At 42.3% G+C, this 26,487-nt stretch overlaps 1 protein-coding gene across 2 annotated transcripts; it reads left to right on the forward strand.

Annotated features, from left to right (window-relative positions):
- The first annotated feature begins 20 nt into the window (after nt 1-20).
- Nucleotides 21-25,906, forward strand: CRK (CRK proto-oncogene, adaptor protein). Of its 2 annotated transcripts, none has more exons than XM_060134349.1 (3): nt 21-416; nt 10,915-11,280; nt 23,286-23,424. In XM_060134349.1, exons 1-3 carry the CDS (start codon nt 176-178, stop codon nt 23,291-23,293), a joined length of 615 nt encoding a protein of 204 aa, XP_059990332.1. In that variant the 5' UTR covers nt 21-175; the 3' UTR covers nt 23,294-23,424. The 2 variants fall into 2 exon arrangements, with proteins under 2 accessions (XP_059990332.1, XP_059990331.1); XM_060134348.1 differs by having other exon boundaries at nt 23-416; nt 10,915-11,450; nt 23,286-25,906.
- The last annotated feature ends 581 nt before the right edge of the window (nt 25,907-26,487 follow it).

Below are 26,487 nucleotides of genomic sequence, written 5' to 3' on the forward strand. Positions count from 1 at the left end.
ATCCTCCCAGGGGCAGGGAGCGCGTCATTTCCGGTGGGGAAGGCCCGCGGCCTCCGCCGCCATTTCGGGCGCTGCTGAGAGGCTGAGACCCGAGCCGGTCCGCTGGGCGGCGGGCGCCGGGGCTGGAGGGGCGCGCGCGGCGGCGGCGGCCCAGCGTGTAGGCGCGGAGGTGGCCATGGCAGGCAACTTCGACTCGGAGGAGCGGAGTAGCTGGTACTGGGGGCGGCTGAGTCGGCAGGAGGCGGTGGCGCTGTTGCAGGGCCAGCGGCACGGGGTGTTCCTGGTGCGGGACTCGAGCACCAGCCCCGGGGACTATGTGCTCAGCGTCTCCGAGAACTCGCGCGTCTCCCACTACATCATCAACAGCAGCGGCCCGCGCCCGCCGGTGCCACCGTCGCCCGCCCAGCCTCCGCCCGGTGAGGGACGGACGGGACGGGAGGCCCCGGGCGGGGGTGAGGGCCGCGTAACTCCCCAGCCTGGCCGGCTGCTCCTCGAGAGCTGACCCCCACGAGGGACGTAGGCAGAGGGCCGGAGTGACCGTGGCCCGGGGGACAGCCAGCTGCCGGGGCTCGCTCCCACGGACGAGCGGGAGTGTGTGGGGGAGGAGGAGCCGCTGACCCAGGCCTCTGGGTGTGACTTGGGAGGACAGCCCAGGGGAAGGGGAACTGCTTCGGCCCCAGGGTGGGGCTAGCGCCAGAGCAGGGCCGAGCAACGTGGGGACAAAAGAGCTGAGGGGGATGTTGGCACTGCGGGGGCATCACTTGGCAGCGGTGCCCGGAATGAATCCGATAATCCTACAAGTGGCTTTTTAGGCTTGAAACATTTCCTGCAGTGTTGGAGAGCCGGGTTTGGCCATACTCCCCTGGTGGCCTTTGGTAGGAAGTCACCGCATACTGGCCGGGAGGGATGGAGACACCCTCAGGAAACCGGTCAGCTTTTTCCTTTCTTGGGCATTTTTCCAAAATACTTTTACCGTCCTCTTCCCCCGCGGAGGACGAAGGTGGTGAGCTAAGTGCCTTGGTTATAAAAGAAAGGCCTCTGTGACCAGCCCAGAATAAGCTGATGACCGGCTGACTGTGTTCAAGAGATCTTAGCGTCCAGAGACTGCCCTCCACAATGAGGGGGTTCTAGTTTTCAAAGCGATTAGTGGAGGAAAGATTTTTTTTCAGGAAATAATTCAGAAATAAGACAGTGGAGACAATCCCTTCCCTGAAAGTGAATGGAACTTCATTTTTTTCTTGGACCTCAGCATTGTCTGTGTTGTACTCCAGGGCCTCTCCTTGTTCAGTAACTTTGAGGGCTGTGGCCTGAGTCTTCCTAGATGTTGGGAACAGACCCTGCTGAGCTGATTCTCTGAGAATTTAAATTATCTGTACCGGATCTTCCTTGCCAGAGATTGAGATGTGACTCTCTTACCCATGCCATTGGAGTTGTTTGGGGAGTATTAAGATTTAGGCACTTAGTACTTGAGATTTGTGAGGTACAGAGTAATTCTGAGGTTGCTGTTATCTGTGTAACAGCACCAAGAGTCTTAGCACCTTCTCACTGTTCCCAAGTTGAAGCAGTTTCATCCTGACCAGCTGAGACGAGATTCAGGCCAATCTCCTGTGAATTAGGAGGCTCCTGAACCAGCCTTTGCAGACTTGCCCTTTTAGGAGAGTCCTAATTTAGATTTATTCACTCTGGCCAGAAATGGGGAGATGGGGTAGTCTCTTTTTTGTTAACACATACCAATTTTAAAAAGAGAGTGGAGATTTTTTTTAACTTTTTTTCTTTTTAATAAATTTATTTATGTGTTTGTTTGTTTGTTTATTTTTGGGTGTGTTGGGTCTTCGTTGCTGTGTGCGGGCTTTCTCTAGTTGCGGTGAGCAGGGGCTACTCTTCGTTGCGGTACACAGGCTTCTCATTGTGGTGGCTTCTCTTGTTGCGGAGCACCAGCTCTAGGTGTGTGGGCTTCAGTAGTTGTGGCACGCGGGCTCAGTAGTTGTGTCTCACGGGTTCTAGAGCACAAGCTCAGTAGTTGTGGCACACGGGCTTAGCTGCTCTGCAGCATGTGAGATCTTCCCAGACCAGGGCTCAAACCCATGTCCTCTGCATTGGCAGGTGGATACTTAACCACTGCGCCACCAGGGAAGTCCCAAGCGTGGGGATATTTAAGCCCACAGTTATCTGAGGTCTTTCTCAGTCTGGTTGGTTTAATAGCATTATAACATGAGATGGGAATATTTTTGTATTTACCCTAAATCAAATATGTTCTACTTTTTACCACCTTCATGGTGTTTAGGGTTTTGCATTACTGTGCAGTGACATGATGGCAAACGGTCCCTGAAACTCAATTCTCAACGTTTTGTTTGTGTATGTGTTTTGTTGGTTGCAGAATGTGGAAATAGCAGCAGGCAGTTTTATTTGAGCTTTCCCCACATCTTGGTGTTAGAACTTTAATCTCAGCTCTTACCTTAATATTGAGCTCCACCTTTTCATAACAGATATGAGGTCAGATCCTTGGCCCAAGAGAGAAGGTGTGGATTGCTAAAGTTTGTGCATGAGGTGTGGAAAGTTCATGGGCATTGTGGTCATCTTTCTTCTGCCATCTTCTGCCATGTACCCTATTTTCCACATAGGGCAATTGATTCAGTTGCTGTCTTTATAAAAACTATTTAGTCTCTGTTCTCCTCCTCCCCGTCCAGCTCTTATTCTTTTGAAAGCACACAGAAGAATTTCTTGAATTTTAGAAAGGCATATACAATATTAATAGCTAACATTTATTGACTGGTTATTCTATGCCAGGCAGTTTGCAGAATACTTTTTTTTTTTTTTTTTTTGCGGTATACGGGCCTCTCACTGTTGTGGCCTCTCCCGTTGCGGAGCACAGGCTCCAGACGCGCAGGCCCAGCGGCCATGGCTCACGGGCCCAGCTGCTCCGTGGCTTGTGGGATCCTCCCGGACCGGGGCACGAACCTGTGTCTCCTGCATCGGCAGGTGGACTCCCAGCCACTCCGCCACCAGAGAAGCCCCTTTTTTTTTTTTTTTCTGAATACTTTATGTGCCTTGTCTCATTTACTGTCTATAACGATCTAGTGAGGAAAGTACTGTGATCTCCACTTATTAAAATATTTCCATTTTATAGGTGAGGAAACTGAGAGAGATAAAGTAAATTGCCCAAAGTCACACAGCTAGTAAATGACTGAGCCAGAATTTGAACCTAGGAATTGTGACCTGAGAGCTGACACTATTATGCTGTACTCCTTTCTGTCAAAGCCAGTTTTCTTTTGAGATCCCACAGTGCACTTTGAGGACTCAACACTTTTGTCTCTGCCCTGGGTCCCAGGTTCTGTTTAAAGACCAAAAGGAAAGAATGACAAGAAGAAACTGGCTTCAGTGTTCAGAGAATACACATCTGCTATCTGAAGTTGGTGACAAAGAGGCTTTTAATAACCTTATTTGGCAGATTGAATATGGGAAATGAGCTTTTTGTTTAGGGTTATATAGTGTATTTTGTAGAGATAATGTAGAAGATGAATTTGTATGGAATGGCTTAGATATAGATTTTAGAGGCATAGGGACAAAATAGACCAGGTATTCTCAACCTTTTCCAGTGAACCTGTTTGGTGTTTTTTTGTTTTGTTTTTTTAAATATTTATTTATTTCTTTGGCTGCACTGGGTCATAGTTGTGGCATGCAGGATCTTTAGTTGTGGCATGTGGGATCTAATCTGACCAGGGATCAAACCCGGGCCCCTGCATTGGGAGCGTGGAGTCTTAACCACTGGACCACCAGGGAAGTCCCCACCAATGAACTTGTTTTTAACATAAGCGTTTAGCTCCCACAGGCTACTAGTGCTGCCATTGCCTGGAAGTGACCTGACTGTGCCCCAGGGCCATAGGACAGGGCTTGGTCAAGTCTACTGGTCATACTCTGTCAGCTGTACCTCTTGGAAAGACTTTGCAATCATTGATGGATCCACTAGTTTTTTCCTCTTGGAACATGAGGTTTTACTAGACCTTGTCCAGTAGACAATCAATAAAACTGAGTAAATATGACTTGGGAAAGTAGTTATAAGCTTGTGCTCTGAAGCCTGGGTTTGAACCTTCCTTACCTGCTGCTTACTACTCATATAACTTTGGGCAGGTTCTTTAACGTCTCTCTGCCTCAGTTTCCTTATCTGTGAAAGAGGAGAAATAGTAATACTGACCTCATAGGGTTGTTTCGAGGATTCAGTGAGTTTTAGTGTATTAGGAATGGAACTGGCATATAGTTAGTAAGTACTCAGTAAGCATTAGGTATATTAATCTGTGTGGTTGAGAGGGAAGAGTTGAAGCAAGGTGGAAAACTGTTCTCAGCTTTGAGAGGCTTACAGCATGTCTGAAGGAGTAAGTGCTGGGTGGAGGGGGGTGGGGTGCATCAAGAAGCATGAAAGAACCTTGGATCCAGTACATGGAAATAAGATGGCGCCTGCCGTCACCTGCTCAACCCAGAGCCTCCCACCTGTTGCTCTAGTGGGTGAGTGGAGCATAAAAACTTGCCTCGTTTTGGGGGTGGGGGTAGAAGCTAGGGTGATAACTGTACTGCCTCTTCAAGGTGGTGCTGGGTCAAGACACTTCTGGAGATCTTAGGGGACTGCGCGTTATTTACTGCTGCCTTTTTGTACCTTCAGCATCTGTTTCATTTGTTTACCTCATCTTTGTAGTTCTCAAGTCTGGTCCTCATGATTTGCTCTTTAATATTAGAGTATCCCTCCATTCATTGGTTCTGGAGAAGTTCTTCAGTGAGTTACTTAAAGGTTTTAGACCAAAAAAAAAAAAATTCCTTGGTAAAAGGAGGTGGGTTTATTTATTGCAGAACTTCTCCAAGCCTTTACTATGCTCATGTGAAATTATGACTCTGAGAGAGGCAGGTATTGGATACTGGGTCTTTCAAACCAGTTTGACCACGGAACTTCTTGAGAAGCATCTTGAGATTCTGTGGAAGCTTCTCTAGGAAACAGTACAGCAGACTCTGGATTTGGGGATGAATTGAAAACTTCTAAAGGAATTCGGAGGTTTGGGGGTATGTGTTAAACTGATTTGCTTTTTATTGGACACCTATAATATACCAGCTACTTTCAGGAACTTTATTAGTTAGGAATTAGGCCCTGTGAGAAGTTAAATAACAGCTAATATAGCTAGGAAATAGAGATAGAATTCATCAAACCTAGTGAGTCTGAATCTGCAAAGTATACCATGCTGACATCCACCATTTTTAGGAAGTTCTATTTGCTTAGGAAACCGTACATCTTGATACGACTTCAGTATACTTTCTTTTTTTTTAACATCTTTATTGGCGTATGATTGCTTTACATTGTTGTGTTAGTTGCTGCTGTATAACAAAGTGAATCAGCTATATGTATACATATATCCCCATATCCCCTCCCTCTTGCGTCTCCCTCCCACCCTCCCTATCCCACCCCTCTAGGTGGTCACAAAGCACCGAGCTGATCTCCCTGTGCTATGCGGCTGCTTCCCACTAGCTATCTATTTTACGTTTGGTAGTGTATATATGTCCATGACACTCTCTCACTTTGTCCCAGCTTACCCTTCCCCCTCCCCATATCCTCAAATCCATTCTCTAGTAGGTCTGTGTCTTTATTCCCGTCTTGCCCCTAGGTTCTTCATGACTTTTTTTTTTTTTTCCAGTGTACTTTCTCAAATGGAAGTCAGTGGCCTTGTTAGCCCTTTGTATTGGACAGGTAGTGAGAGTGCTTAAGCAGCCTCTATAAATAGCATAGGCAGAGGAGAAAGAGGGAATGAGAATTAAAGAGGAAGTGCTGTGAGACTGAGAGGCTGATGATGGAGCCACTGTGGTGGTGCCCATGCCAGAAGTGACCTGGCCTGTTTAGCCCACAGAGCTCTTGGGTGTTCTTCATAAAACCTCCAGAGAGTGGTCTTGTAAAGACTGATGTAACTTGAGGGCTGAAATGCTTAGAAGTAATGAGTGGAACATGTACAACTCTTGGTTAAAAGATACTTCTGACTGCATTGATTTTGATTTCTGATTGTGTTCATAACTGCACATTCAGAATCCAGCACAGGTTTAATGTAAAACAAGTCAGTGAGGTTTTCCAAGTCCCAGCTATGAGAACTCTGTTGTTCTGTTCTCTAGACTGACTGACTGTATCTCCTTCCTTTCCCGCCCTTCTATTTCCTGCCTTTGGCTGTTTGTGGTTGGAAGGAGATGAACTAGGGAAAAGGAACCAGAACGCATAGCTGTGGTGAGGTTTGGGCTTATCTGGGGCTTATGTATGTTCTGTTCCCCCTCCTTCTCTTCTTCTGGATCAGCAAAGCTTGATTGCCCCATATATCTAACTGTAACTGCTGCAGCAGTACACAAAAACAGGTATTCCTCTATGGAATAATTATAGTGTCATTAGAATAGGAAAAGAGGGAATTCCCTGGCAGTCCAGTGGTTAGGACTCCATGCTTTCATTGCCCTGGGCCTGGGTTTGATCCCTGGTTGGGGAACCAAGATCCCATAAGCTGCTTGGCGTGGCCAAAAAAAAAAAAATATATATATATATATAGTTTTTTTTAAAGAAAGGAAAGGTAAAGAATTTATAGGTAAATTTTCACTTGGTGTTTTCCTTGTATTTTTGTGTCTGTTGGAGTTGCCAAGCAAAAATCAAACAAAAAAAATAGTGGGCCCAGTTCACATCATGAAGCATTTGAGCAAGAAGTGAATTGAACCAACTTGCTACCTTTCTGGCAGATGAACTGACGGTTTGTTTTCAGAATTCTCACACTGATCTTTTTAAGGGACTTGGCTTAGTCGTCTTATTTGTTCTTCTAAACCCTATCCCACCCCCCATCCCCCCCCAAAAAAAACCAAAACACATTTCACTTGGGATAGTACAGTAATTGGAGAAACCATAACAGTGGATGGAAGGGAGTAGTTGCCATCTTAGAATGAAAAGAGTACCTTAGAAGCATTCAGGGGACTTCCCTGATGGTCTAGTGGTTAGGACTCGGAACTTTCACAGCTGGGGGCCTGGGTTCCATCCCTGGTGTGATCCCTGGTTGGGGAACTAAGACCCCCAAGCTGCGCAGTGTGAGCAAAAAAAAAAAAAAAAAAAAAAGCTGTTCAGGAATGGAAAGAGCTGCTCTTTTATTGTGATTTTGTTGTATCTTAGAACATAATTTGTTGTTGCCACTAGTTTTTGTAAGAGCATGTCTCCAGTTGGAAGTGAAAGCCAGGGGAAAAAAATAATGTCTTCCTAAGACATGCTGCTACACTCCTTGCTTACTAACCACACTGTGTATGCTTGTATCCCCAACTACGCTGTGAGTTTCTCAAACTGGGAACAGATTTTGATTTAACTTTTCCTCACTTCAGAGTTATGTTCATTAAGAATAATATCTAACATGGGATTTTCCTGGTGGTCCAGTGGGTAAGACTCCATGCCCCCAATGCAGGGGGCCCGGGTTTGATCCCCGGTTGGGGAACTAGATCCCGCGTGCCGCAACTAAGATCCCGCCTGCCGCAACTAAAGACTCAGTGCAGCCAAAATAAATAAGTAAATAAAAATATTTAAAAAAAGAATAATATCTAGCAATAAGCACGTACAGTCTGCCAACCACTGTCCCAAAAGGGTGACTAGTGAAAACCATATTAGCTGTTGTACCTTGGAATGTAGTTGGGTAAATTCTAGCAAGGGAGCTTTTCTTCCCAGATGTCATCAGGACCATTTTCTAAGCTGGGGTGCTCTGCTGGTGTGAAGGTTCTCCCTACCACTTTGCTCTGGAGGCTTTCTTGACCAGGCAGTGCTAGGTAGGTCTTCTTGGAGCTCACACTGACCCTATCCTTAACATAGTTCCACAGACCTGAAAGTTCACTATAGCCTACCGGTGATAGGTGAGATAGCCATGCATCTCGTTTACCAGACTTGAATAGGAATAATTGCCCATCAGTGATCTGCTTTAGTGAAGAGAAACTCCAGAATATAGCACCACCATGCTCTGGTATGGTCATAACCAAAATCATCTCTCCAGTCCTGTACTTGGAGCTATTGGGTTGCATTATGCTGGTGTCTGATGAGTGTTTGCCATAGATGGACAATCCTGGGTTTGGGCATGTATTTCAACATCTTGAGTTGGAGAGACAGCCAACATTATTGAATGTGGGCTATTAACTTGTTTTAGTTTACAGCCATGAATTCCACAGATGGACTTTTGCAATATAAGAAATGTGCATCTGTCCTCTCAATTGTGTCTTGATCTTTCTTTCATTTGGGTGAAAAGAGAAGGCACTCATCAGTACTCATTCTGTATTGAGGACTTTTGATTAACTTCCAAAGTTTGTCTCCTCACCTGTCTCCAGTAGAGAATTTTAAATGTACTTCTTCTGGTCTTTCTGGAAGAAGTGTTTTCTTCTAACATTGAACGAAATAATTTGGTCTCATTTTTTTAGAGTGGCGAAGTGATTTAGACAGCTGGGCTACCACAATGTTCCTGTTTCACAGCATTAATGGCAAAGGGTTTTAGATGGGTGGGCTAGTCTTAATAGGAGTGGAGAGGGTAGATTGGCTGTTTCCCTTAACAAAGGAATCGAACAAGTAACTTTCACAAAAGAAGTACAAATAGTCAATAAACATGAAAAACATCAAACAATCAAAGATGTTATTTAAGAAGAGATATCCCTGCTGTTTGGCAAGGATATGGGGGAAATGGGAACTCATAAACTACTGGTGGGAGTGTAAAACTATACAAACTTTTTGGAGGACAGTTTGGCAACATAAACCTTAATGTAATTATTATTTAAAAAAAAACTATTTATTTATTTATTTTGGCTGCATTGGGTCTTTGCTGCTGTGGTGAGGCAGGCTTTTCCTAATTGCGGTGAGCGGGGGCTACTCTTCGTTGTGGTGTGCGGGCTTCTCATTGCGGTGGCTTCTCGTTGCGGAGCACGGGCTCTAGGCGCACAGGCTTCAGTAGGTGCGGCCTGTGGGCTCAGTAGGTGCGGTGCGTGGGCCCTATAGCGCAGGCTCAGTAGCTGTGGCGTGCTGGCTTAGTTGTTCTGTGGGATCTTCCCGGACCAGGGCTCGAACCCGTGTCCCCTGCGTTGGCAGGCGGATTCTTAACCACTGTGCCACCAGGGAAGTCCAACCTTAATGTTCTTAATGTTTTTTTGTTTTTTTTTTTGATGTGGACCAGTTTTAAAGTCTTTATTGAATTTGTTACAGTATTGCTTCTGTTTTATGTTTTGGTTTTTTGGCCTGCATGTGGGATCTTAGCTCCCCGACCTGGGATCGAACCCGAACCCCCTGCATTGGAAGGTGCAGTCTCAACCACTGGATTGCCAGGAAGTCCCTAAACCTTAATGTTCTTACCCTTTGATCCAGCAATTGCATTTCAAGGAGTTTATCGTAAGGAAGTAATAAAAATGTTCATTAGTAGACCAGAACAAAAACATAACAGTATTGTTTGCAATAGTGAAAAGTTGGGAATATTTTATAGCCATTAAAAGTCATATTCTTAAAGAATATGGGGAAATTTTTATTATATAAATATTATATAATAGAATATTGTATAAAGTAAAACATTTTTATTTTACAGTAGGAAAAGGGGCAAGGTATAAAATTATAGTAATCTAGTTATAAAAATGTATTTATGGGCTTCCCTGGTGGCGCGTTGGTTGGGAGTCCGCCTGCCGATGCAGGGGACACGGGTTCGTGCCCCGGTCCGGGAAGATCCCACATGCCGCGGAGCCGCTGGGCCCGTGAGCCATGGCCGCTGAGCCTGCGCGTCTGGAGCCTGTGCTCTGCAACGGGAGAGGCCACAACAGTGAGAGGCCCGCGTACCGCAAAAAAAAAAAAAAAAAAAAACTCCATGAAAAAGTTTTTGTAGAGCTATGCATTCCTTTATCAGGAAACCAAATAGTAAAGAATCCAATTAAGATACTGATATTTTGGGTGCTTAGCAGAGTGCAAGTTAAAGGTTTGTATTCCTCATTAGAAACTTTGTTTCTTATTTGAAGCAAAATACATTCATTTATTATCCTTCAATTCTAGAATCTCAAGATAGGGAGGGAACGCAGTTTAAAGTATGCCCTGTGTCAAAGGCCTCACACATCTTTGTGTCATGTGAATTTTAAGCATTCCTAATATGTCCTTTCTCTTGGACCCTCAGTGTGTCATCAGTTTGAGGATTTTAACACTTCTTTATTTTCCTGAGCATCCTTGTTTACCTTTTTTCAAGACCTGTTTGTTTCTAAGGGAACAGTCCAGTTTCCATGTTTTATTTAAGTGAAGATCTTATGAGTTTATTTTCAAGCAGTTAGCTTCTTAGTTTGTTGTCAGAAGAGAGATTGAGGTCATTAATTGTAGATTAAAAAGATAGTCTAAAACTTTTTCTTATTAGGAATTGTACATTCTAGATGTGAAGATACGAATGTATGATCCTGGTATAGATATCAAGCTCTCCCCACCTCTTCCTGGGATAGCTGCTGCAACTTACGAAAAAGGAGAGCTTGCTACATTTCCTGAGGTTGAAAAGAAGATTGTAACACAGCCTTGAACCGTTTGTACCCTGTAAATGGAATGGCAACAGAACACTTGGGGAGAATGAGCAAGAAGTCTCCATGTTGCTCTGTCTTTGATCCAGTATGAGAGCATGTCATGACTGGCGTGGTTGGTCTATCATAGCCTTCTGACTCTGCTGCAGGTGGTGATAGGCATCTTTCTTCCTGGGGAATGTTTGAGCTACAAAGTATGATTTTAGTTTACTATTAGGAGAAGCAGTTATTTATTCTAGACAGGTTTTTCTTTGTTTGTTTGTTTCTTTCTGATTAAATATTGACTAAATGTGTTTGGGAAATGCTTAAAATCTACATTGCATCTCCAGTATAATATATCTTTAAATAATACCCTGCTCTGTTTTTTTCCAGGGGTGAGCCCCTCCAGACTCCGAATAGGAGATCAAGAATTTGATTCATTGCCTGCTTTACTGGAATTCTACAAAATACACTATTTGGACACTACAACATTGATAGAACCAGTTTCCAGATCCAGGCAGGGTAGTGGAGTGATTCTCAGGCAGGAAGAGGCAGAGTATGTACGAGCCCTCTTTGACTTTAATGGGAATGATGAAGAAGATCTTCCCTTTAAGAAAGGAGACATCCTGAGAATCCGGGATAAGCCTGAAGAGCAGTGGTGGAATGCGGAGGACAGCGAAGGCAAGAGGGGGATGATTCCAGTCCCTTACGTCGAGAAGTATAGACCTGCCTCCGCCTCAGTATCGGCTCTGATTGGAGGTAACCAGGAGGGTTCCCACCCACAGCCACTGGGTGGGCCGGAGCCCGGGCCCTATGCCCAACCCAGCGTCAACACTCCGCTCCCTAACCTCCAGAATGGGCCCATTTATGCCAGGGTAATCCAGAAGCGAGTCCCTAATGCCTACGACAAGACAGCCTTGGCTTTGGAGGTACATAACGTGTAAAATGTAGAAAGAAGAGATCTGCTACAGGGTCTCCCTTTCAGACCTCTTAGAGCTTTGTAGGAATGCTGAATACAAGCAACAGCATTGTGATGTTGTTATAGATGTCGAATGGTACTTTACCATTAAGTACTGATTTTGGCATTTAATGTTGGGTTTTCTCTTTTTTATGGAAAACCTATTTTGGAATGAGTAAGCTTAAAACTGTATAACTGAATGTTCTGATTGATCTACTAAACCATACTTTGACTACTTTAATAACACTACCTGAATTCACAGGAATTAACCTAAAATATTTTTTCTCATCTTCTATGTTCTAATCTGTTTCTTTCTTTCTGTTTATCATTATCTAAAACAAGGTGGGCTCACACAGATTTGAGTACAGTAAGTGGTGTCTATCAAAATACTTAAACTAATTTTCTTATAAAAATATAATGTTTTTACTTTAGGGGGTATGGGGTTTCTTACCATTGATTGATTGTATTCATCAAGTAATTCAGGAGGAACGGTAAAGTGTATAGGTATGAAGAGATACATACCCAAAAGTATTAATTCCCAGGAGCAGCAGGTTTACTTGGTCTTTGTTGTTTAATGCATTTTTTTTTTTTTTTTTTTTTTTTTTTGCGGTACACGGGCCTCTCACTGTTGTGGCCTCTCCCATTGCGGAGCACAGGCTCCGGACGTGCAGGCTCAGTGGCCATGGCTCACGGGCCCAGCCGCTCCGTGGCATGTGGGATCTTCCCGGACTGGGGCACGAACCTGTGTCCCCTGCATCGGCAGGCGGACTCTCAACCACTGCGCCACCAGGGAAGCCCTCTGTTTAATGCATTTTATAGACAAGAAGCCAGTTCCTCCTGAGGAATAAAGTTTTGCCTTTTACGGGTGAATAGTTATCCTTGGTAGCCCACCTCCTCTCGCCAACCATTGCATTGTATTTATTCCTGTCTTTAGCACTCACAGCTTTGTCCCTTATCTCCTCTCTTTCTCCTTCCGTCCCTCCCTTCTTTTCTTCTTCCTTTCTGAGTTATGCAGAGCTAGTGGTTCAGCATAAAAGCTAGTGTAGAAGTAGCATGCTTTCCAATCTTTCAGAGCCTTTCAGATATGGTAACTTGAATGTAAGTAGCTAAATTTCATAAGCACAGGCTGAAGTTTTGTGAGCACAAGTTAGCAGAGAAGGTGCAAAAGTATATTCTTGTAAACTGAAATCTCTAAATTTTGTTTCCTTTGGGTCATGTTTATACACTGAGGCGGGGGAGCTGCCCTTTAAGTGGGAGTATTAGCCTGTACAGTGAGCTGGAATTTATTTGAAGTAGTCTCTGATGTTACTAGATTTGAAATTTTTCTTTTACATTCTGAATAATAGATGCAAAGGAGGGTTAGTTAGGTCTTACAGGTTTGACTGAAAAATGTGTGTTTTTAAGAGATCATGTTGTGACTTAATTGTGTCCTGGTTTTGATGAGAAACGAAATGTATATTGTCTAGGTCACACCACTTTTTCCCACTTAGAGTTTGGAGGGTAAGGAAAACAAGTTTCTAGCCTCATGTGTTCATTAAAGTTCAGATGATGGCAGCAACCAACACAGTGCTGTGCTCATGACAGTTGTGACTCTTGACATTTATTGCAGACTCTGTTAGCACGGGGCTGGAGTGTGAAAATAGCATTCTTGGAACAAGCCAGCTGACACCCAGTAGAGAATAGTTATCACATTAATTTTGCTTCCATTTGCAATTCCTTTCTCAAAGAGAATTGTTTTGTTTTTTCTTTTGGCTGCACTGTGTGGCTTGCAGGATCTTAGTTCCTCGACCAGGGATTGAACCCGGACCCACTGCAGTGAAAGCGCCAAGTCCTAACCACTGGACCACGAGGGAATTACCAGAATTGTTTTTTGTTTTTTAAATTAATTAATTAATTTATTTTTTGGCTGCGTTGGGTCTTCGTTGCTGTGCGCGGGCTTTTTCTAGTTGTGGCGAGCAGGGGTGACTCTTCGTTGCGGTGTGTGGGCTTCTCATTGCGGTGGCTTCTCTTGTTGTGGAGCACGGGCTCTAGTTGCGTGGGCTTCAGTAGTTGTGGCACACGGGCTGTAGAGCTCAGGCTCAGTAGTTGTGGCGCATGGGCTTAGTCGCTCTGCGGCATGTTGGACCTTCCCGGACCAGGGATCGAACCCGTGTCCCTTGCATTGGCAGGTGGATTCTTAACCACTGCTCCACCAGAGAAGTCCCACCAGAATTGTTTTGAATGATGCCTGCCTTGATTAGAGGCTTTAGTGCCCAAAGATGGTTGAGCTGTTCTGCTACTGTGAAACCTAAATCTTGCAAAATAAAAACTAAAGTGGAAGACTAGTTTATGATTTCAGTAAGTTTTCTTTTTTGATTGGATATTAGTTTTGAGCCACATATGTTGATTGATGAAGATAGCTTCTTTCAAGTTAGAACAAATACCCCAAATAATAGCTTTAAAACACTGTATGTACTTAATAAAACATGATGTTAGTTTAGCATCATAGAAATCTAGAGCTGGAAAAGACCTTAGATATCCTTATTCGTTGTATGAAAAAAACTTATCTTGAGACAAATCGAATGGGTTGTTTAAACTAGTTGGAGGTGGAGATATGAGGAACCCAGATCTACCTTGGTGCCTTTTCAACCATACCCAGATTCAGTCTGTGCTTCTTTTTGTTTTAGAACGGTGATGCTGCCCTCCTCAGTGTAAGTTTTGTGTGGTTTCACTGACAGCATATCTTCAGTTGTATTCTCTATGCAGGGAGGCAGTTTTCCTTTCCCATCTCTGGTTTCTCATAGGAGCTGATGCCTCATCCCTATTGAGATGAGGCTAGGAGGTAAGATTAGGAGACTCTGGCTTTCTGACTGTAGCATTCTGATAAGAAAAATATTCATTGCTATATTTGACCCACTATAAATTTAGATCTGTAGATGAGCTAGGCATGTTTTAGTGGAGTCTTACAGTTAACTTGAAAATGATAAATTAGAATCATTGCATTTTAGAATTGGACAGAACCCTAGACATAATAGGGTTCAGACTGCTCTACAGTGCCCTAACATTTCCCAGGAGGTAGCTGAGGATGCAAGATTCTGGGTTCCCTCTCTTGCTTTTAATCAAAGCAACTCTGTTTTTCACTGTGTTATATATCAGGGTCTCTCTAAGATTTTTTAAGTACAGAGGGTTTCTGTACTTTAAAAAATAAATTTAAAAAATTATTCAAGATCCACCTGTCCTCATCTTACAGATGGCTGTTTCCTGCATGGTACATTTGCTGTGAACAGAGTCCTCCAGTAGAATATAAGTTAATGCCTATTTCCTCTTTTCCTGCCCATCAGATTTCTCTAGTAGGAATGAAGCCTGTTGGAAAGAAGGGATTAATTCTAGCTAACAACCAAAGTAGGGGTATTCCTCTGCCCACTGTAATTCTGGGGGAATATAACTGAACCAGGAAGACACCATCCATCTGTTCCATCCGGAGCTTCTAATGAAGATGGATTTTAAACAAATGTAGATATGCTGAGTGTTTTGAAGGAGAAACACTGGAAGTAACACTAGAACAGTGCAGAGGCACCTTTTATCTTTTTGATCTTAGATTTGATCTAAGTTTTTTGGTTTTTTTTTTTAAAGAAATGGAAGTTTATTTTTATTCTTTTCTGGCTACGTTGGGTCTTCGTTGCTGCTTACAGGCTTTCTCTAGTTGTGGCGAGCAGGGGCTACTCTTTGTTATGGTGCACGAGCTTCTCATTGCGGTGGCTTCTCTTGTTGCAGAGCCAGGGCTCCAGGTGCATGGGCTTCAGTAGTTGCAGCATGTGGGCTCTAGAGCACAGGCTCAGTAGTTGTGGCGCACGGGCTTAGTTGCTCTGCTGCTGATCTAAGATTTTGATTTGATTGGTTTTTGTTTCATGCTTATGACTCCATGAGAACTTGAATAGTGAATTTATCTTGTAAATTGCAGGTGTTAAAGTTTATTTTATGCCTCTGTAGACTGTCCAGAATAACTACCTTATGTATTTTTTCTTTTTTTAAATATTTATTTATTTTTTGGCTGCATTGGGTCTTAGTTGTGGCACGCGAGATCTTCATTGAGGCGTGCGGGCTTTTCTCTAGTTGTGGCATGTGGGCTCCAGAGCGCGTGGGCTCTGTAGTTGCAGCACTTAGGCTCTCTAGTTGTGGCTTAATTGCCTTGTGGCATGTGGGATCTTAGTTCCCTGACCAGGGATCTAACTGGCGTCTCCTGCATTGCAAGACAGATTCTTAACACTGGACCAACAAGGAAGTCCTTCACATTATCTTTTTTAATAAATTTATTTATTTATTTATTTTTGGCTGCATTGGGTCTTCCTTGCTGCACCTGGGCTTTCTCTGGTTGCAGTGAGTGGGGGCTACTCTTCATTGTGGTGTGCAGGCTTCTCCTTGCGGTGGCTTCTGGGACACGGGCTCAGTAGTTGTGGCTCACGGGCTCTAGAGCACAGGCTCAGTAGTTGTGGCACACGTGCTTAGTTGCTCCGCAGCATGTGGGATCTTCCCGGACCAGGGATCGAACCCTGTCCCTTGCATTGGCAGGTGGATCCTTAACCACTGCGCCTCCAGGGAAGCCCCCCCCCCATTATCTTTAAATGTACTAATCATGTAACTTCCATTTTCTGGCATCTTTCCTTTGGTAGATAAGACTTCTGAGTAACCAGGGAGCTTCTCAGGTGGACTTAGGCATGGACCTGTCCTGCAGAGCACAGATAAGGGACGGTGTAAAGTGTTTTGGGTCCCTGATTATATGCAGCAGTGACTACATCAACTCTACATCTCCCCATGTGGAACTCTGTGAAACTTAAGTTATTTAGGCCTTTTGACCTATGTATGGAAAAGCAGAGTGAAGACCTTAATTTTCCCTGTGATCCAGAGAGAAAAAATGAGATTAGAAAGTATAAGAACCTGAGTGACAAGTCTTGGCTGTGTTCAGTTTGTCTTTTTCTGGAATTGTACCTGTAGATTTCTGTATTGTTCATTGAGACAGGTGTCTACTTTCCGTCTCCTTCCATCCTTTTTGGACTTCTTCATTTCAGATTACAGTATCTCAATGGGAAGAGAGTTTGGAAGTAACTAATCCAGCTTCTTGGACATTGAAGGCAGGCCCTCTGGTATCCTTAGAGATAAATTAAAATAATTTTTAAATTAAAGTATAGTTGATGTACCATATCATGTAAGTTACAGGTGTACAACATAGTGATTCACAATTTTTAAAGGTTATACTCCATTTATAGTTATTAGAAAATATTGGCTATGTTCCCTGTGTTGTAAATATATCCTTGTAGCTTATTTTATTTTAGTTTTTGATAGTTTATTTTTGTTTTTTGTTTGTTTGTTGTTTTTTTTTGGCCACGCCGCACGGCATGTGAGATCTTAGCTCCCCGACCAGGGATTGAACTCGCACCCACTGTGGTGAAAACGCAGAGTACCAACCACTGGACTGCCAGGGAAGTCCCCTTTGTAGCTTGTTTTGTACATAATAGTTTGTACCTTCTTAATCCTGTATCCCTGTCTCTCTGACCCTCCACCCACAGATGATTTTTTTTTTTTTTTTTTTTTTGTGGTACGCGGGCCTCTTACTGTTGTGGCCTCTCCCGTTGTGACGCGCAGGCTCAGCGACCATGGCTCACGGGCCCAGCCGCTCCGCGGCATGTGGGATCTTCCCAGACCGGGGTGCGAACCCGTGTCCCCTGCATCGGCAGGCGGACTCTCAACCACTGCGCCACCAGGGAAGCCCCCCCAAATGATTTTTAAACATGTATTTGAATTATCTCTACTTTTGGGGAGCTCTATCATCCACAACAGTGTAGTCTAGAGGTTCCAAACTTTCTTGGATCATAGAACCCATAGTGTTTCAGTAATATTTTACAATGTTCCAGGCCAATTGAAATACTTAACAGTTCCATTTATTAAGTCAAGTTTATTATTAAGTTCAAACAGCTTAAATATTTATATCTTAATAACTTAGTACCCACTTGAAAAAATAATAAAAATAATTGGAAGAAAATAATATTTTTGTTTTAATAAAATCACTTCAGTTACTTAACTAATGAGATGTGTACACCTCATTTTCTCAGACCTTGGGATCATATGGAACATTGCCACCTTCATTTCCTGTTCTACACTTATTTTCATGAGGTACTTGATTTTTATCATAGCAACTGCCAAAACCCAGCTTTACAAAGATTGACATCTTTGAAAGGGATGTAGTATAATCTGATGTCAGAATTTTTAACTGCCTCTAGCTGGTAGTTCACGTGACATAAGAGATGTCAAGTATTGCTGTGTTTCCCTCAAAAATTTAAAATACTTGGTGGCACCCCTCTGAATTTGCTGCAGTGCCTCTGACACTGTACAGTTTGGGAACCTCAGGTCTAGTTCACTGGACTAGTTCTTAGAAAATTCTTTATGTTGAGCTAAAATGTACCTGCTCTATGTGGTCATCTGCCCACCTCTCACCAAGGGGATGGGGAACTTAGTTGCAGTCATTATTAGTTGTTGGTCTATAGAAAATCTTTTCTGACTTGGACTAGAATCAGGGTAAGACCTATCTTCAGTGAGGTGCTTTTGCTCTACACCAGGAAGCCTACCTACGAGTTAAATCTCAAAGACCTGCAACTTTCTACCAATATGAGCCATGCCCATTTCAGTCCATCTCTGAGGCAAGTGAATCATTAAGGCTGGATTGTTGTCACTTTGTCTTCACTGATTTGAAAGATTTTAGATGGACCCTAAATATCACCTATTCCTTAGATCAGGGGTCTGCAGACTTTTTCTTTCTGTAAAGGACTTTTAGACCATCTGGCCTCTGTCACTTTGCCATTATAGCTAGAAAGCAGTCGTAGAAAACAACAAATGAGCTTGCTGTGTTCCAGTAAAACTATTTACAGAGGGGGCAGCAAGCTGGTTGTGGCTTATGGGCCATAGTTTGCTGACCCCTGTCTTAGATTGCTGTAGTTTTCTTACCTTTTTTTCCTCCTTCAGTCAAATCTTGAAATATTTACTAAATGTGTTCTTGGTGTGTTTGAAAATATTTGAACACAAGGTCCCCGTACTCCATCTCAGTACTTGGTTTCCCTGGTTTTATTTATATGAAGTTATGTGTGTTTCCTGCCCTGAGCTCACTGGAATCGTGCAGCAAATCTGGATCAAAGGAACGTTGGCAACTGTTGATGCCTTTCATGTTAGAAGGCAAACTAGAAAAGCAGTCACCTGGGGTTACAGCAGCTGACTAGGTCACACAGCTCCCTGATGTCTCCTGTTTAATGCCATTTGGGCTCCAATTTCTTTCTCATTATCACTGGAACTCACTGGTGAAGGTGAACTGGGTAATCTTTTGCTCCTAGATCAATTCTTTTTTTTTTTTTTTGGCTTGTAGATCAATTCTAGGTTTGACTAATCTGTACCAAGATCATGATTGACCTTGGGAACTACACAGAGCTAGGGAACAAACCAGTGTGTTCCTCAAGTTCCCTGGGAGTGAAGAAACTGAAGTAACCACATTCAGTCCTCTTTACAGATGGTGCCATAATTTACTTGTGCACTTGCTCCTGAGGATGTGGTATATGGTTGAGAGGCTAGGAACTGATGGACTCTAAAATAGTACCTTGGTGGTGAAAGAATCATCACTCTCCTTTACAAGGTGTTAGTGAGGTCTGCCTCATAAAAGGAAAGGTTAACTGCTTCATAGTGCTTCAGGTCCTTTATAAGTTCGTTCTTTTTCATTAGTATGCAGATGAGGATTTTTTTTTCCATCTATAACTTGAATTTTGAAATCAGTAGTGTTAGAACTAAGTTATTACTGCACTCACTGATTAGTACATTCCTTTGTGTCTTAAAATTGTAACATTTCTGGGGCAAGTATTCAGTTTTGCTTTCTTTGTCTTTGAAGTAGTACAGCAAGCTTCAAACCTATATGCATCCCCTGGTCTGGCCTTGGGGAATTCTGCTTCAGAGTGTTGTTGCTTAACAGGAAGAGGAGCACAAATTATGGTGTCATGTCTGACTTGGAGAAAGAACTGGACTTAATGGAGCACCATGTTCCTAGACTGCCCCATCCCCTCCTGCACTCAGCCCCAGGCTCGACAGCTACCCTTTCTTCCACCCTGTTGGAGCTCGAGGGCCTCATGTGTTCTAAAGGATAGTCATGTTGCCTTTGGGACTTGTCTGTTCTTGACCCCCAACAGTCCCCATGTGTTTTGAATATTTTGGAAGAAAGAACCCATAGGGTATTATACATAGGGTATTTAATTTTAATAAGGTCTTCCTCAAAGTATTTGTACTTCAAGGCAGCTTTGTGCAGGTTAATTAGCCTATTAACCACTTACAACTTTCTTCTTTTATCCATTTAAAAAGTCAGAATCGTTTCAGAGTCATAACACAGCTTTTTTTTTCCCACCCTGTGGTGGTTGGACTTCTCTGCCAAGAACCTAAGCAACTGTAAAAAAAGATTTTGGATTCTGGAAGATGGTGTGCTTTTCCTGAGCCCTTCTCTGTAGGGTAGAACCAAGAGAGTGTATACATCAGAGATGTTGTATGATGTCAGACTCTGATGTTGTCCAAAGGACTAATTTGCACTTCATTCGTTCCCCCAGTAACATCTTGCCTTATGGGAGCCCCAACTCATTTCTCCCTTCGAACTCTGAAGGAAGAAAGGCCTGAGGGCAGGTCAGCAGGTTTTGCCCTGTTTGTGGAGAAGCTTGTGTGGTTTTGTGGTGCTAATTAACAGCAAGGGGGTGGGTGGTCCACACTTCTACCTGCCCGTCACTGAGGGCTCTTTGGGATGTGATTTGAGACAACACTTTGAATGCTTAAGAATAATGGCAATCTTATAGTAAAAGAGAGGTGTTTAAACCTAGATTTTGGTATCAAGTAGAATGGTGGGCTTAAGGATGTATCCTGAAGAACCATCTTTTACAAAACACCTAGAAAAGCTGGATAAAACATAACAAACATTCCTTTCTTTTCACTTTTTAATTTAGATATGAAATCATTTGGTAGAACGTACCAATCCTAAGTATATAGCTCAGTGAGTTTACATGTATATATACCTATGTGACAACCACCCAGATGAAAGTATAGAACATTTTCAGCACTCCAGAATGTTCCCTCATGTCCCTTGGGTGTGTTTCTAATATCAGTAAAATGATGGATTCAGATATGACAGCTGGGATGTCATTAAACCAGCTTCTTGAAAGAAACTGGCCCCTTCATCCGCATCTGGAGGAGAATCTAACATGAGTGGCAATTTAGATTTTTGACATGAGCAAACACATCCCCGCAAATGTTTTCTTCTTTCTTAAGGTCAGGGACTTGTTATTATTCTGGGTCCAGCTACCTGAATAGCACTTTAGTATGACATGAGTGTTTTAACAGATAGTACAAATAAATAACAAAAACGGCGGTGGGAGTGCTGCACTTGATATAATTTACTGTATCATAGCAAGGAGCTAGCAGCACATGGGCAATTATTCCAGTAACGTGTTGTGTGTGTGTGTGTGTGTGTGTGAAGAGTGGGGAGTCAAAGGTAGTTGACAGTTCAGAAACAAGGAAAATTCACTAAGGAATAGTCACATTATGGAGTTTATGTAGAGGCTAACTTCTTGCAACACTGCAAGAATTTTATTTTATTATTATTATTTTTTATATTCTTTCCCTCGCACTTTTTAAAAAAAAATTATTTGGCTGCATTGGGTCTCAGTTGCAGCACTCGGGCTCTTTCGTTGCGGCACGTGGGGTCTTAATTGCGGCGTGGGGGCTTCTCTCTAGTTGTGGCCTGCGGGCTCAGTAGTTGTGGCGCGCGGGCCTAGTTGCTCTGCGGCATATGGGATCTTAGTTCCCCAATCAGCAATCGAACCCGCATCCCTTGCACTGAAGGCGGATTCTTAACCACTGGACCACCAGGGAAGTCCCAAGGATTTTAAAAAGAAGAGAACAAGTGAGATAGTCTGAGAACTAGAATTGGGGATATAGGAAGAAGTCTTTTAGATTGTCTTTACTACCAAGGAAATTTTCACTTGATGTTCCGGGCTTCCTGTCTTCAAAGACTGAAAATTTTTGCTTGTCATAGTTGGCCTGCTCAGATGTCAGGAACTGAATTGGAAGATTGCTGGGAATAAACAGAACCCTGGTGCTAGCAGCCTATAGGAACTGGATCTGTTTGGAAAGATGTACATGCAATATCATTTTTCCCTCTCCTCCCCTTACACCATTAGCCTTCACTATCAACAGATCAAGCTGCTTTTTCTCACACTTGTGTCTTATCCCTTGTCTCTCTAATATCCGATGGTTTCTGTCTTCCTTTTCTCAGCATCCTATGACCCCCACAACCACTTTAGGCCTCTACGGTTTTCAGATAATTCTTTAGGAAATTGTAGACTGGCCAGTAGGCAACCTGTTTCCTCTGTGAGTGAGATCAAGCTGGTTTAAGAGAAGGCCCCGGCCTAGACTTGGGTTGGCTTTGGCCAGTAGTTGGCCTGCATTCTTAGGGAAGGAACCCTCAGGGCTGTGGGAGCATAATTTGAACGTTCTTGGTATAGCAGAAAGAAAATAAATGGGCTTGGGAGCCAGGTATTTCTGGCCTCAAATCTCAGCCCTGTCATTGGCTTTGTGACCTCAGGTATAATATGTAATTGCTCTGAGCCTCAGTTTCTCATACGTAAAATGAAAACAATTCCTGTCTTATAGGGGTATAATGATTATTAGAAAATAATTTATATAAAATGCTCTCTATAGTACTTTATGAAAGATAAATATGTAGTAGTTATTAATTTAATAAAACCAAATGAACAGTAATGTTTAGAAACAACTTGCCTGCTCAAAACTCAGATGTTCATAATTAAAGGATAGTCATAAAGTTCTTTAGTCCAGTGACATTTGGGGACTTACCTCACCATTGTTAAATACTTTGCTACAGGATGAATCCATTCATCAGACAGATGAATAAGATTCATAATAAGATAGAGGTATATCCTAGATTGTCAAAAATATCTGATGTTGATTCATAATAAGATAGAGGTATATCCTAGATTGTCAAAAATATCTGATGTTGCAACAGGAAGCTTTTTGTAACAGCAAAAACGTGATGTCCCCTTATTGTTAATGGACAAGTACCAAGTGGCATTGAGGGAGCAACAAGGTCTGTCAGTACATGGTGGGGTGGGAGTGGGGGGACTGGCAGGCAGTGGCCTGCCAAGTAAAACTTGCTGAAGAAGGTGGGGTCTTTCAGGGAGCTGATGGAATTTGGAGTCTTGGCCTGTACCTGCTCAAGTGGGAAAAGCCTTGCCTTGGTAGGAAGGTGATGAGAACACTTCATTTTCTGGGACCAAATGAAGTATGCTTCCCATGATTGCCTTCTGCTCTACAAGCAGCAGCAGGCCAGGATATGTGTACGAGAGTGGGCTGGGGGTTTGTGCTGCTATATGCCAGGGGTAGGAGGGCCAGTGTGGGTCAGGCAGGAAGCTAAGAGTAGTACAGGGTACAAAGATAAGAAATACTAGATCATTCTAGGTAGGATTGCTCCTCCAGAGACAGTTGAGATTTCTAATCATGTTTTAGGATCCCTTCTATCTTCTGTACTCTGTGTTTTTCTGCACTGCTAAAATCACTTCTTCCTCCTGCCTGCATTAACCACAAGTAATCGGTCTGGTGGCTGGGGCTTGGGAGGCAGCGAATAGCCATTTCTGTGATATCAGCCCTAGAGCAATCACGTGGGCAGGGTATGGCTAACCAGGAATGGAGTTTTTCAGCTTGCATTCGTAACTGGAAATAAAGTGTTGTCCTTATTCTCCTCCTGCAGGTCGGTGAGCTGGTAAAGGTTACGAAGATTAATGTGAGTGGTCAGTGGGAAGGGGAGTGTAATGGCAAACGAGGTCACTTCCCATTCACACATGTCCGTCTGCTGGATCAACAGAATCCCGATGAGGACTTCAGCTGAGTATAGCTCAACAAACAGTTTTGCTCACAGATGGGAACAATCTTTTTTTTTTTTTCCAATTGCCATCTATACAATTTTCTTACAGATGTCAAAGCAGTCTAGTTTATATAAGCATTCTGTTACCTGTGATCTCTTTTAGACTGAACTACTCCATCCCTAGTCTTATTTACCATATTCAGGGTACGAAACTGGAGGGCTAGTGTGTTAACTTTTGAATTGGCAATTTTAGATGGTAGCAACGTTGCCTGAGTGTATCTGAAGGGATAGGTATCTTGCCTTCTTTCTCTCAGGCAATACAAATCAACCTGTGGAAAACTGATGGACAGGAGAGAAGTGTTGCACACTGCTTACCCTGATTTATTCAATGGTTTTATTTTCATTCTGAAATCATGCTATCAAATGGCAATAGACTGTTCCCTTCCACCCCCATGAAGTAATCATGCACCGTGTGATAGTACCCAGTGGGATTGCATTTTCATTTATACAACATGACCATTGTATGACTCATTCTGACAGTTCAAATCCTGAGAATTCTGAGGACACTACAAGAGGCATTTGTCTTCCTTCCCAGTCAGTGCTTCATACTTTTTCTTGGGATTCTTTCAAGCCTTGTAATTCTTTTTCCCCAAACCTACAAATAGGTTGATTCTCAAGATAAGTGTTATTTTCATTCCAGATGATAAGCAGGGTGTGCAGAGCACTTTATTCAGTGCATAGCTTTAAGCCAGTATTGGATTCACTGCATGGACAGCCAAACTCCCAGCTCTCTGCCATCCCTCAAGGGGTCATAGTAGGTTCACATTGCTACCACAGCTAAATAGACTCCTGGCTAATGGGATCCAGCAGGGCCATTCTCCTGAGTGCCAGTATCCTATCAGGGGACTCTGGAATTCGTCACTTGTGTGTAGAGTGGAAGGACCAATCACTTAGAATATTCCATAGACGGTTGGGGGGCCAAATTCTGCCCTTTGCTTTATGTACAACTTGTATAAAAGTCAAGTTAAAATTACATGAGTTTGGGGATAGGGTTAGTGGTTTGAAAAATGTTTGAACCAATCATGAATTACTTATGTATTATTAATTTCATATGGCCAGAATAGTGCTTGAAGTACATTACGTTATAAACTGCCTTCATTTGGGGCTCTTTTTCTTTGTGTTCAAGTTTAGTTTACAAACCCTTTTAAGTATGGAGTGGTTTATATGGGGTCAGGTGCTCCAAAGAATTGACTTTTAAGACCAGAAATGATCTAGGCTATTTAGACTACAGTATGAAACTTTCAAAGTTAGTTCGCAGTCTAGAGGCACTTACTGGTCTGTGGTGTGATATGACCAATAGAAACACCTTGTTTTTTGCTTTGGGCCTCATTTTAGAAAAGTAATGTAGCTTTCCAATTGTTTTGCGTAGGTTAAGATTAATTTGTGTTCATTGAACATATGCCAAATCATGGTATCCCAGTGACTAGCACAATGCCTGGCACAGTTGGTGTATAGATACTTGTGTGAGTGAATGAGGGTTGTGCAGAAGCTCATTATATGGCACAGGGAAGCCAGCTGGCACAGGATTACGTACAGTACCACAAGCAAACTAATGAGTTGACGCTAATTTAATATATTTTTACCTCACACTAAGGTAATGCTTGATAAGGACCTTAATACTCGACTTTTAAAATGTTAGCACAGTGCTGTGCACATAGTGGGTGCTCAATAATGTTGAATGGACAGATTTGCAATACTAGACTTAATTCCATCTGACTACTCTGTTAAATTTTCAGTTAGCGCATAGACACTGTAAAATCCAAATACACATTAAATCTTGGTTTCCTAAAATGACATTTAAAATATTTGTAGAAAAGCTTTGTCACAACTGATTTGAATGTTTGTATTTTCTTTTGCTTCAATTTTGATATTGGCTTGTAATGTCTCTTTTCATCATATGTAATATTGGTGGAACATGCAACTCTACCCAAATCGTAAGAATTTCTCAATGATCGGTTGTCCAAAGCCATTACATGAACTGTTGGATTAGATTTGTCTGGGTGTGACAGTTGTTGGACCTTAAGAAATCAAAGGACTTGTTAAAAGTATCTTCCAAAAGCAAATGCTAGAATCCTATTTAAGTGCATATGTACATTATCATAGAGCAAAATAAACTGAAATTGGCTGCTATATTTTATATAATAATTTCTGCAAAAGCCCGTTTTTTGGATACTAATATTTGACATGATTAATTCTTATTAATTTGTTGGAATTGTTTATTGTTAATAATGCAAATAGATAATTTTTAATTATCCTTAAGTAACATTTCACTGTTAATGGTTTGAAATGGATGATAAGCAAACCAATTTGAAATAAAATATGAACATGTGCCATTGTATTATAACACTATACACTTTCTTGACAGTTAAATTTTTAAAAAAATGTTTTTTTTGTAGCATGTATTGTATATGTTTATAGTATATGTAGTAAATAAAAATATGGCCAAATGTTTGGCTTGGTGATCTTTTGAAGAAAGTAATCTTTGAATATTTTTCACAAAAGAGCTAAATCTTTTATGCTTAGGGAATAAGAGATAAAGAAACAATTATACACACTCTGTGGGTACCATAAAAGATGGGATCGGTCATTGGTGTTACTTTGAAGAGTCTCCAGAAGTCATGAAATAATGATTTGAGGGGAATATAAGAATGATTATGTAATGATTGGAAAGCTGGAATGATGTGGACAGATAACATCAAACTTGTCCATAAATGGTTATATGTGGGTATAAAGAAAATATGGATGTGGTAGGGGCTTTGTAAAGCAGATGAGAAGTGTGGATGTTATACAATAGGTTTTTACAATCGTAGGGTAGATATTCAGTGTAATTCCTTCTTTTTTATGTAAGTAGCACTTTTTTCAGGGTAGATAATTTAGGAAATTTGAAAGAGTTAAACATTATGTTCTTCCCATCCTTTCTCAAAGCACATGTATATTTAGATGCATACACACAGTGTGTGAATATATATACCTAAAAGGTTGATTTTATACTCCATAGTCTTATGTCCTGTGGGTAGTGAAGTTTTAA

Source organism: Lagenorhynchus albirostris, chromosome 20, assembly GCF_949774975.1.
Source record: "Lagenorhynchus albirostris chromosome 20, mLagAlb1.1, whole genome shotgun sequence".
Lineage (NCBI taxonomy): Eukaryota > Metazoa > Chordata > Mammalia > Artiodactyla > Delphinidae > Lagenorhynchus > Lagenorhynchus albirostris.